Source organism: Callospermophilus lateralis, chromosome 13 (assembly GCF_048772815.1).
Source record: "Callospermophilus lateralis isolate mCalLat2 chromosome 13, mCalLat2.hap1, whole genome shotgun sequence".
In the NCBI taxonomy this organism is placed as follows: Eukaryota; Metazoa; Chordata; class Mammalia; order Rodentia; family Sciuridae; genus Callospermophilus; species Callospermophilus lateralis.
In genome coordinates this window covers 59190134-59203279 of record NC_135317.1, presented here as the reverse complement: position 1 = coordinate 59203279, position 13146 = coordinate 59190134, and the positions used below count along the sequence as shown (strand labels likewise).

Genomic DNA, 13146 nt, shown 5'->3' with positions numbered 1-13146 from the left:
GATGATGGATTCACAGAAATCATTTATGCCACTCTGCAACTTTTCTGTAAATTTTAACCATTTTGATTTTTAACACAGGGTTTATAAAATTAGAACAATATATCCAGTATTTTAGATATTTAGAAAGAATAAGACAGATTTAAAAATAGAGTAATTTGGAGACATATTTACCCGTGACACTTTCCTAAGTTTTGCTCCAGCAATTGCAGCTGCAAGTCCAGTTAAAGGGCGATTGTCTTCTGACACAGATCCCGAGAAAAATCCAGATGCGGGGAGGGGAGGGGCAGGAGGTGGTGGTGGAGGAGGGGGCACTTGATTAGGAAGTGGGGGAGGAGGAGGGGGAGGTGGAGGCCCGGAGGATGGCAGTGGAGGTGGTGGAGGAGGTCCTGGGGGAGGAGGAAGTGCTGAGGCCTGAGCAGGACATGGTGGGAGTGGTGGGGGAGGCGGGGGTGCAGGTGGTCCTAAAACAACACCTGCAAAGAAGAAATGTTAAAGACAGATCATCAACAATAGAGCCAAGTAATATTATTTTTTTGTATATAGGTACACACAATGCTATGCTAAATTAAGTTGACTAATATACTTATTAGTATATTAGTCAGCTGGAATTCAATTTATTACAATGTTTAAAGACTAAATCGTTTTTTTTTAATTTGTTTTAGTTATACATGACAGTAGAATACATTTATGCACTTTGATACATACATACATAGATGGAATTAATTTCTCATTTTTCTGAATGTACATGTTGCAGAATCATATTAGTCATGTAGTTACATATATACATACAGTAATAATGTCTGTTTCATTCTACTATCTTTCCTATCCCCACATCCCCTCTCCTCCCCTCCCATCACTTCCCTCTATCTAATCTAAGGTAATGCTAATTCTTCCCTAGTGCCCATCCCACCCTGCCTTATTATGAATTAGCATCCATAAATTACAGAAAACATAAGGCCTTTGGTTTTGTGGGATTGGCTTATTTCACTTCTCATGGTATTCTCCAACTCCAACCATTTACTGGCAAATGCCATTATTTTACTCTTCTTTAAAGCTAAGTAATATTCCTTTGAGTATATACAGCACATTTTCTTTATCCATTCATCTATTGAGGGACACCTAGGTGGGTTCCATAGTCTAGTTATTGTGATGAGCTGCTATAAACATTGATGTGGCTGCATCTCTATAGTATGCTGATTTTAAGTCCTTTGGGTATAAACCAAAGAGTGGAATAAGTTTTTTTAGTGTAGTTACATATATACATACAGTAATAATGTCTGTTTTTAAAACTGATCAGCAAAGGAAACAATACTAAATATATACTAAAATATAAAGCCAAATTTTTAGTAACTACTTATTTGAATGTTAGACCTTTAGTAATAGAACTATGCAACAGATCATCTAATTAAAAAATTTTTCCCATCAGAATTGGGAAAATAAGCAAAATAAATGCTTGTAAAATTTGGTAGAGATAAGCATTCCAAACAAGTTATATAGTGATAGTTAGTACTATTTGAAATAACAAATCCAAACAACCCATGTGAATTTAGGTGTTAACATATTCTACTATAATAAAGTCAGATATTTATTGTTTATAGACAAAGTGATTGGACTAAGAATATGAGTGAGAAGTGAGTCCTAGGCTCCAGTACCTTAAAAATGTTCTATATTTAAATCCCACATGTAGTCAAAAGTGACAATCATTGAAGGGAATTTAAAATCTTAAAATAACTCTCAGAAATAATTAAATAATATAGAATATGAAGCACAGAGTTGTTTTGGCCTTTGAAATGGGTATAGAAAGTGTTCAAGGGGCTGGGTGTGGTGGTGCAACACCTGTAATCCCAGCAGCTCAGAAGGCTGAGACAGGTGGATTGTCGAATTCAAAGCCAGCCTCAGCAATGGCAAGGTGCTAAGCAGCTCCGTGAGTCTCTGTCTCTAAATAAAATACAAAATAGGACTGGGGATGTGGCTCAGTGGTCGAGTACCCTCGAGTTCAATCCCCAGTACCAAAAAATAAAAAATTCAAAAGTGTTCAAATCTTGTAAAAATCACAAAGGGAGTGAACAAGACTTTGATATCAGAATATTGAACTACTAGATAATTTCCCCCTTAAGGTTTAAAAGAAAAACAAATGAAGTGCTATTTGCATACTGGGTGGTAACTGCTAATTTTTTCAGCCTAAGCAGTTGTACAGTAGAAAACAAAAATGGTTCACAGTAGAGCACAGAGTAACAGGCTGTCCTGTGCAGTGTCATGGGTTCTGAGAATGAAGGAGGCAAAAAGGTCACCTTCATCAGACTGGCTTTTTCTCTCTAGTTTAGTGCTGATGTCAATAAAAACAAAACTATTCACAATGTTATTGTCACTTTAATTAGGAACTACAATTTTTAGAGAAGAGGTATATTTAGATTCAGATTATAAGACGGTTTCAGCATCCTCTCTAAATCCTAAATATAAAAATCTAGTGGGGATGGGGATTGTTAATCTTATTCTTAATTATATCCTCCCCATCCTCCCTTCCCCAATGCCATGGAATAAGGTTGTGTTAAGGAAGAGTGGAAAATAACTGTAGAGAATGCTATTCTCTCAGCCATCCCTTCTCCCACTACGTCAAGTAAGTTTGGGTCATATGAAGCCACTACCATTCCTACAAAGTCAGGATTGGTTTTTAGGGTCCAGGTGACAGCCATCCTGAAAGTCCAATATGAGAAGCCAAACACAGAAGAGGCCAACGTGAAAAGGACCCAAGAACAAAACTGCTCCAGTGGAAACACTAGGATGTTTCATCTTATAAATCTGTCTCAGAAAGTAAAGGAAAACAATTTACATTATATATTTTGTGTGTGGTAGATAAAAGGGTCAAGTTAGTCTTCCTAGTGAAATTTAAGTACCAGAAAACACCTTTTATGATACTGCAGAAGATAACAAAAGTTGGTTCAATATGGGAATTCCCCATCAATTATCCCAATACAACCGATCTAATAGAATAAACAAAAATTACTTTTACCTTTAATTTTTTAAATTAAAAAAAAAGTCGCATGGCACATAGACGTTCAACTATTAAAGTCACCCTATCTTTTCTAGGCAGTTAAATTTGTTGCTATGCAATACTCAAGTGATTAGTTGTTAGTAGCAATAATGAAAGCCTTACCCTGTTGGGCTGGAGTCTCGGCCGGCTGAGAGGCTGCCTGCAAGCCTGGCTCAGAAGCAGAGGAGTCTCCCAGCACAGAGTTTAGAGGAGTCTCCACAGAGGCAGGGGCAGCTGCAGAGGGAGAAGGGAGAACACTGGGCTTGGATGAGGGAGTTGAGGCAATAGGGGTGCTTGGAGGAGGAGAAGCTTGAGATCCACAGTGTGAGAGTGATGCGAGGGAAGGCAGTGGAGGCGGCGGCGGTGGCGGCGCTGCTGGCCCTGAGGTAGGCGGTGGAGACACTGGGTATGCTACTGAGTCCAGCAGCCCATTGGGTGCTGTTGGTGATGGAGGCATTTGGGGCACAGGAGAAGAAACACAAACGGGGAGGACAGGTCTTGGGCCAGTAGCTTTGCCGGGGGGACTGCTAATCATTATTGGAGGAGATGGAGGGAGGGGCGAGAAATTGGAAGTAGACCAGGCACAAGGCTTCGCAGCTGGAGACTGAGAAGAGGGTGTGTTCACAGGAGAAGAAGGTCGAGAGTTTTTGTTCAGAGGACGAGGAACTGTAGCATAATGGGGAAGAACTGGGTGGAAGGCTGAACCTAAAGATGTTGCAAAACGTGTCGCTGAGTGTCGCATTGGTGGTGTAGGGGGTGTGGAAGTAGGTGGCAAAGCAGTCACTACAGCGTAATCAGGAGTGGCATCTGACACTGGAGCTGAGATGACTTTAGCATATGATGGAGGAGGTGCTGAAGGAGGCTGGCAACTGGAATACTCAGGAAGTGGAGCGTTATACAGGGAGCTGTCTGAAGATGGAGCTGGACAGAAGGTGGAAAGCAGCAGCAAAAGACAGGATAAAAAAGAAGAGAGAAAAAGGGAGCTAGTGAAGCCACGAAACCAGCAATCAGACAAAATGTATAAATGTAGACTACAGTTAGTACCAGAGAATTAGGCACATGTGCAAATAACCATTTTCACCCAAGAAAATTTTAACTTATAAATACATTATAAGATCCACAAAAGGATGAAGTTTTCTTTTTCTCTAGTAAGTTAAATTGATGAATTTATTTTTTATAAGAAAAGAATAGTACACTCTTAAATTTTTTGTTTAGTCCACAAAAAGGACATTAAAATTACATAACTACGACCACAAACAGAATTTGGTTGCTTAAAAAAAAAAAGACAAGCAGCAAGACTGGCAAAATATTTACTACAAATGGTGAGGAACCTAATTCAATGCTTATTTGTAGAAGTTTTATTTTGGTAGCCATAATTCTAAAAAATAGTTAGGCAGTTATAACAAATGAATTTAACTTAAACAACAAACCAACCGATATTTAACCAACCCACATTGGAACTTTTGATATAGGCCACAAGGAATTAAAATTCTTAAAATCCCACAAATGTTATTATACCTTGAACATTCAGTTATATTTCAACCTTATGTCTTTCAAAAAATTCCAACAAATTTAGTAATTTTCATAAATACTAAAAAATATATTTAAATAACCAGTCGGTTTTAGAATATTTTCACTTACTGCTTTAATTCCTTCTTCAAAAACACTAGACTACTATTAGGGTAATTTCTTTTTTTGGCAGGAGGTGGAGTAACTGGGGACTGAACCCAGGGGTGCTTTACCACTGAGTTATATCCAAGACCTTTGTATCTTGAGACATGGTCTTTTTAACTTGTTAATGTTGGCTTCAAACTGGTGATCATTCTGCCTCAGCCTCCTGAATGGCTGGGATTACAGGTGCATGCTACACACCTGGCCCAAATTTCTTACTGCATGTTACTATAAAACTAGGTACAATATTTGAGATGATTTGAATAATTTCATGAGGGAAATATCTTCCAAATTCATGCAATACAAAAAATTTTCCATAAAAACACTTATACTTTAATAGTCATTTTTAAGGAGGTTAGAAGATTTAGAATGCCAGAATAGAAGTTTCCAAGAGCTTTCTTTAAGTCTTTAAGCAATCAGAGTAATAAAATGAAAAGGTTAAAGCAGTAACTGAGGCACATTTTTCATACTTTCAAACTGTATTGCTCAATGCTAACCATCTCACATGCGAAATATACTAACATAAAATTACACAGAACTACATCCAAGCTTGGATGCAAGAACACACAATTGTCTCTAAGCTCCTTACCAGCATTCGATACTCTGCGTTCTCTTTCCCATTCCAATTGTTCCCTTTCCAGCTGCTCCTGTCGCTCCCTTTCTTGCCTTTCCCGCTCCAGGCGCTCTAGCCTCTCCCGCTCCAGGCGCTCCTGCCGGTCTCGTTCTTGCCTTTCTCTTTCCAGCTGCTCTTGTTCCAGCCGTTCCCTCTCCAGCCTCTCTCTCTCCAACCTTTCCCTTTCCATTCTTTCTCTCTCCAGCCTTTCCCTTTCCATCTCCTTCTGTCGTTGCTGTTCTTGCAGTTGCCTGAAAATGAAAATAATTCTTATTAGGATCATATTGACGGACTACTTCAGCACTTTGCACTAAAGTCTCATTTTATTCTGTACTTTTTGTGAATTAAGTATTACAAATAAATGAATTTTCCATAATCATAAGTCACTTTAATAACTAAAAAGCCAAGCCATTGATTTAATCATTTAGTGAAAAAAAAAAGGTGTGAAATTACCATTTTCTTTCTCAAAAATACATCTAATTTTAACTGTACAAGAAATACATGATCAATTCAGAAAATACTATAGCTAGCAATCAAGATAGTTAAATAAACATTTGCAAAATTAAAAAAATAATAATTAAAAAAAATAAGTTTAAATCATTAAACTCTCACATCCAGAGGCAACTATAATTAACATTACACACACGTACACACACTCTCTTTGCTCACACTTCCATTAACTTTAAAAGCCAAATAAATTAGAATTCTATTTCCCTACTACTCTGAAATCTACTTTCTTTTTCCTCATTTAATATATTGTGAAAATTATCCTAAGGCACTGAGTTTGGTAACTTTATTCTCCAAGAGTGTATAATGTTCCACTGTTTAATTCTCCTAAAGGTTAAACAGTCTCTTATAGCAGGATGTAAGTTATCCTAGTATCATTACTAAAACAACAATAAAGTTATCTCCATCTTTGAATCTTCTTCCAACTGCTTCTGTAAGACCAATATTGATACACCAATTTGCTAAGAGGAAAGGTATAAACTTCTTAAGATTTTGGCCAGGTGTGGTGGCATCTGTTTGTAATTCCAGTAGCTTGGGAGGCTGAGGCAAGAGGCTCACAAGTTCAAGACCAGTCTCAGCAAGCGCTCTGTCACTGAGCCACAATCCCACCCCCAAATACATAGATTTTAAAGCTTATAACCCAAAACAGTAATTCAGTACTCCAGCCCTCCTACCTGTTTACTATTCTTTTAACTGTTCTTGTTTTATCTTTAGCTATCTATTTTCTTCTAATGGCAAGATGTTTCCCACAACTCCCTCACAACACATATTTCTCATAATACAGTCATGGGAAAACAATTTGGCCAAATCAATATTCAGGTTTATTAATATATATAAATATATCATTAACATATATTAATTAATATTAATATATAATTTTATATTGATCACATAATATTTAATTTTATTATAATTATGCAAGCATATAATATTATAATTACTATAATGATTTAAGTACCGTTCACAGCTGAAACCACATAGTATTCTGATTGCATTTCATTTTTTTTTAAGAGAGAGAGATAATTTTTTTTAATATTTATTTTTCAGTTTTTGGCAGACACAACATCTTTATTTTATTTATATGTGGTGCTGAGGATCAAACCCAGCACCCAGAGCATGCCAGACGAGCGCGCTACCACTTGAGCCACTCCCCAGTCCTCATTTCTTATTCTAATTCTTAGTTGTTTTTTTTAACCCCCAAGTTAATGCCTATTTCTCCAAACCATACAGTGTTTCTAATACAAAAAGTTTCAGGTAGAAGGTCAGGTATGGGTGAGGCAAATTTGAAATAATTATTGAATAACTGCATTTATGACAAGGGTGTAATGACTTAAAAAGACTATTCAAGGTGCCACAATATTCTAGGGCTTTCAGTCTTTATAATAGAGTATCTATTGATGTAAGAAAGAGGCCAGGTGAGGTGGCACACAACTGTGATCCCAGTGGCTTGGGAGTCTGAGGCAGGAGGATCCACAGGTTTGAAGTCAGCCTCAGAAACTAAGCAAGATTGTAAGCAATCTAATGAGACCCTGTCTCAAAATGAAAGCAAAAAGGGTTGGGGATGTGGTTCAGTGGTTAGCACCCTGGGTTCAATCCCTAGTACCAAAAATAAAAATAAATTCAAAAAAAGGAAAGAGTACAATGCCAGAGAATATTTCAAAGTTCACTGAATCAAGTATGTAATTAATACATCTACAGAAGATTCTTGTTTTAAAAGAAAGAAAAGGGTTCAACATCTTTAGCTAATTTTTAGCTTACTCACTGAAAAGATGCCTGTCACATAATTCCCTAGGAAAGTGTGTCAAGCAGAACTTTTGACTTACAAATCTTTATGGTATAAATAATTCCCTCCCAAATTGGATGAGTTATAAAGCTGATTTTAAGGTTTTTAATCTCCAAACCAAGATAGTTGTATATCATTTTAAGGAGAACTTCCAAATTTATAAACCTTGCTTTTCTCACAATTATCGCTGCCAATTCACATACTGGTAATCCATGTGGCTCAAATTTCTAGAGCTCCCTCTCCATAAGACTGTTTTCTTTAGGCATTAATGGAATCCTCTCAGGATTTTGACAAAGTGAAAGTGTCCTGATTCTGAACTATGGAATAATTCTGACAGGCTAATTTCTTTTAAAGTTTTCATAATTTGAAAGTTTTTGAGAAAACAATATATTTTCCCCAAAACAATTAAGTGCCAATGACCAACATTATAAATACTAAAGCATTTGAACATAATTAGACCTAGGTCCTTCCTACCACTAAAATATTTCTCTCCAAAAGAGCTATCCTCAAGTATAAACAGATGCACAAAACACCGGCCAACAATGAGATCGATAGCATGCATGTGCACACACATGTTTTTTATATTACTTCAAAGACTTATTTTCTTTTGAAGCATGTAAAATATAAATATCAAATTTCAAAATGCAAATTCATCTGGCCTTGCCTATAATGAATACCCTCTTAGGTAAAGGTGGAGGAATTTCAAGTGACATAATGAAGTAGGTGTTAGATTAGGGAAAACATTCTGAACTGATAACATTTAATAACACTGATGTTAGTGATATTTGTCAAAAATAAAAGTACATAGATGTTTTGATAGTGATGTGAGCATTTCACTTTTTTATTAATAAACAAGTTTAAAAATGGATAAAACAAAATATTTTTAAAAATATTTTTCAGTTGTAAATGGACCTTTTTATTTTTATTTTTTTTATAATTAATTTTTATTGTTGGTTGTTTAAAACATTACATAGTTCTTGATATATCATATTTCACACTTTGATTCAAGTGGGATATGAACTCCCATTTTTACCCCGTACACAGATAGAAGAATCACATCAGTTGCACATCCATTGATTTACATATTGCCATACTAGTGTCTGTTGTATTCTGCTGCCTTTCCTATCCTCTACTATCCCCCCTCACCCCCTGGACCTTTTTAAAAAAAATATTTATTTTTTAGTTGGATACCATAAACCCAGGGCCTCGCATGGGCCAGGCGAGCACTCTACCGCTGAGCCACAACCTCAGCCCTGTAAATGGACTTTAATTTTATTTATTTATATGCAATGCTGAGGATCGAACCCAGGGTCTCACACATGCCAAGCAAGTGCTGTACCACCAACCCACAACTCCAGCCACTAAAACAAATAGTTTTAATCTTACAAAGCTCTGAAGATAATCCAATACTCACAATAGAAGCCGGTCAACTTTTGGTCCATCCTGCCTCTGAAGGTTAATGGGAGAGCTGTACACTTTCATTGCTATGACTCCTTGGTTCAGTACTGGGATTAGTATTCCCCTTTTATAACTTTCAGATAGTAGCAGTGATTTGCAAACTATTTATAGATATTAACTAAATTACATTCTATGTTGAGACTAACATAGGACTGACTCATGTTTCTTAGAATATATTTTTCCATCACAGTCAAGGAAGCCAAATATCAATAATATGAGTAGAAAGCAAAAACTGGTTTAAAAAAATGATATATGTGAATAAAAAACAATACTACTGTCATATTATTATAGTAGAGCTTTTAGACCAATAAGATTTGACATCTAAAGTAAACATTTATAAATTCCAGTTAATACTTATTAAAAAAATTAAACTTATAGAAGTAATAGCTTAAAAAGTCAAACAGTATTACAAGGCTTATAATAAAACAGTAATCTTACAACAACCCTCACCACTTCTGATTTTTCTCCTTTAAAAGCCAACTACTTGTGAGGCACAGTGGTGCACACCTGTAATCCCAACAGCTCAGGAGGCTGAGGCAGGAGGATCCCAAGTTCAAAGTCAGCCTCAGCAACCTAGTGAGGTCCTATGTGACTTTATGAGACCCTGTCTCAAAACAAAAATAAAAATGGCTGATGGTGTGGCTGGCTGGTTAAGCACCCTTGGGTTCTATCCCTGCTCCTCCCTCCATCAAAAAAAGCCAACTACTTTTATTACTCTGATATTTAGTTTACATTTCTAAATATAGTGATTTGTTAGAGCTATTCTTGATTTTACAGATGTAGATAATATATCTACTAACTTTCTACTATGCAAATTACTTAATTCCTACAATTCTTGACTCCCAAAACTTTGTTCTCCACTTTCCAAAAAGAAAAAGTCATAACACTATTTTGAATACATAAATATTCCCAAGTTATATCATTCAGTTTTTATGTTTATTTTCTGGAGTAATTTCTTACTCTAGGGGTAAAAAACTAGCACCTTTTTGCTGATTTTTTTCTATGTACCCATTCCTATCTCACTCCAAACTCTCCATCAGAACTATAAACCATCTCAACATGGTTAAACATATCAAGTGCTTGCTTCTTTTCTTTTCTTTCTCTTGAACACATCCATCAGAAGCCCTAAGAACTCCTGGTTCCAGTCAGATGGGCTGCTCCCCAACCTGGAAATTACCTTCTCTCTTTCCTAAAAGGAATCCCCTATCTTTTTTTGGGGGGCGGGGGGGTGGGAGGAGGGAAGCGGGAATGTTGCTGAGGATTGAACCCAGGGCCTCGAACATGCTCCACAAGTGCTGTAACATAGAGCTACATCCCTAGCCCTATTTCTTGGCTCCTACAAGGGTTTCATCACTCTTCGTTTACAATCTCATTTTAACAGAACACAACTTTCAATAGCTTCCTAGGAAACAACACAGAAGATAGGGTTTTAGAACAGAGTTTCTGTTGGGATTCTGAAAGCTCTCTCATCTCCTTCCCCAAGTTTTTGAAATCTTTTTTTTTTGTGGGGGGGCCGGTGGGGGTGGGGGGAACCCCTTGAGTTCAACCAGGGATTGAACTCAGGGGCACTCTACCACTGAGCCACATCCCCAGCCCTATTTTGTATTTTATTTAGAGACAGGGTCTCACTAAGTTACTTAGTGCCCCATGCCTCATCTTTGCTGAAGCTGGCTTTGATTTTGGGATCCTCCTGCCTCCTAAAGCCGCTGGGATTATAGGCGTGCACACCACACCTGACTTGAAATCTATTTATTGTAGTATTCGAATTCTCTACAGTGGTATACCCCAGTGATGGGTCATTTTATGTTTCTCCAGACCTGCTGGGCTGGGCACTTGGAGAGCCTTTTCAATTTATCAATACCTACTTATTTACATATTATCTTTAGCAAGCTATAAGAGTTGAGCAAATGCTATAGAGAATTTATGGTTCCACAAAGCCTAATCTATCTGGATCTTCACAGAAAAAGTCCATAGACTCCTGATCTAGATAATCAAATCATTGAGTTCTGGTAAATTTTCTTAAGTTATTTATTTGGAGATCAACCTCCTCACATTTGTGTTCTTCCTCTCCCTCCTCAGAACTCATTATTTGGACCACTGACTCTGATGCTCTTACTTTTCTTTCTCATACACTTTATTTCTCAGATTTTCATTTTTTTTTAAATTAATGCCTCTTTTAAAAAAATGTCAAAAACTTTATACTTTAAAAAAGTGCCAAGTGTACTTTTTTTTGGTGGTGGTGGTGCTAGGGACTGAACCCAGGGCCTTGTCCATTTGAGTCAAGCACTATACCAACTGAGCTATATCCCCAGCCCCCAGGTATACTACTCTTTATTCCGATTCTTGTGAAGCTATTATAATACAATTTAAATTTCATCTACTTCCTCCATCTGTTTCATCCAATGCCAATTCTTTCTGTTTATTTTCAGTCCATCTTCATGTTATACAAGTTGTCCTCAAGGGTTTAATGACCCTAGGCTGTCCATTCATGTTCAGAATTAGCACTAAAGCTCATCAGAAGCCCTTAAATAAATTATTCACTTGAGTGTCAACATCTCTGTTTTCTTCTCTTGGCCAAAGGCAGTTTGCCCAAAAAAGAATCTTAGGTTCTTGCCTGGGCTCTAAGGTCTGGGTGCCTGTGTCTAGGAACCGAGCAAGGTAAAAAGAACAACTTGGCCAACTTTCACTTAAGCTCTCTCTTTTCAGCTGGTATCTCCATCCCACACCTTCAGAGCAGTGCCCGGTATACCTCAGTCTAGATCAGGGCTTGGCAAACTTTTTCTGTAAAGGGCCAGATTAGTATCTCTGTAGATTTTTTTCTCCTTTCAGTGCTGGAATCAAACCCATTGAAATTTCACACACTCAATTAGTTCTCCGTAAGCGCACTGTGTTTTGTTCCTAGTTGAAGTAGCCCTAAACAGAAGCACACGGGAAAATACCCATTTATTGCAAGTGCTTTATCATTGAGCTGTATCACTAATCCATTCTTTTTTTAAAAAATTTTATTGGTTCTTTACAGCCCACGGTCATTACTTAAAAATAAAATGAAAAAGCCATGTTTAACGCTCAGCTATGTAAAAATAGGCTACAAGGCCAATTCATCAGGAAGCTGTAGTCTGCTAACCCCTGGTGTAGTCTGTGTGCTTTCTAATAGATAGTTACTAGCCACATCTTGATCAAGCACTTGCTATATGCAAGTTTGAATTAAGGTGTGCTTTTATAAAGTATAAAAATCTGCACCCATTTTTGAAGATCTAGTACAAAAAAAGATAATGTAAAATCTCTAAAATTTTTGTATCAATAACCTATTAAAATAATAATGTTTGATGTACTGAGTTAATTTTATTAGTGGAATTGATTTTACTTGTTTCTTTTGCATTTTTAAAAATGTGATCCTGGAAAATTTTAAACCACATATGGTTTGCATTATGTTTCCAAATGAACAGCACTGAATAAGAGTGTTCTTAGTTCAACCTATGTCAGAATAAGTCTGCAATCTCCTGTTTATGTGCGGTGGAGGAAATCTGGGTATCTATCTACATGCTCCTACAAAGATTTTTAGCTAATTAACCTGCTTTACCACTACCAAGTGGCTTGCTATCAATAGGCTCCACAGCACCTTACTCCTTCTCCTCTTTGGCCTGGCTTAATTTTAAAGGTTTGGGGCTGGGGATTTGGCTCAAGCGGTAGCGCGCTCGCCTGGCATGCGTGCAGCCCGGGTTCGATCCTCAGCACCACATACAAACAAAGATGTTGTGTCCACCGAAAACTAAAAAAAAAAAAATATTAAAAATTCTCTCTCTCCTATCTCAATCTCTCTCTCTCTTTAAAAAAAAAATTTAAAGGTTTGCTGATCTACTTACTAAGTTAACTATCACCAATTTTTTTTTACATTATTCAGAAGAAAATATAAAACTGTGTGTTATGGGAATTTAAAAAAATGATATCAGCGTATGGATTGAGAAGAGTACAGAAAAGGACAACATAGAATGGATGAGTAGGGCAAGGCACAAGAGGCAAATGCCACACACAAAGTACACAGGGAAAATTGAGTATGGTGTATAGAGAGAGTATCATGAGAAA

The 13146-nt window shown here is 37.0% G+C and overlaps 1 protein-coding gene across 4 annotated transcripts in view; it reads right to left on the bottom strand.

The window, feature by feature from the left end:
* Positions 1-13146, bottom strand: part of Enah (ENAH actin regulator) — a 141989-nt gene that overhangs the window by 17813 nt on the left and 111030 nt on the right. For 2 of the 4 annotated variants that reach the window (XM_076832464.1, XM_076832466.1), the window contains exons 5-7: positions 5292-5566; positions 3155-3265; positions 172-473 (exon numbers count right to left, since the gene is read on the bottom strand). In XM_076832464.1, the coding sequence (XP_076688579.1) occupies positions 172-473; positions 3155-3265; positions 5292-5566 (688 nt within the window). The remainder of the gene's footprint in view (positions 1-171; positions 474-3154; positions 3266-5291; positions 5567-13146) is intronic. The other 2 variants (XM_076832467.1, XM_076832468.1) reach the window with 1 other exon arrangement.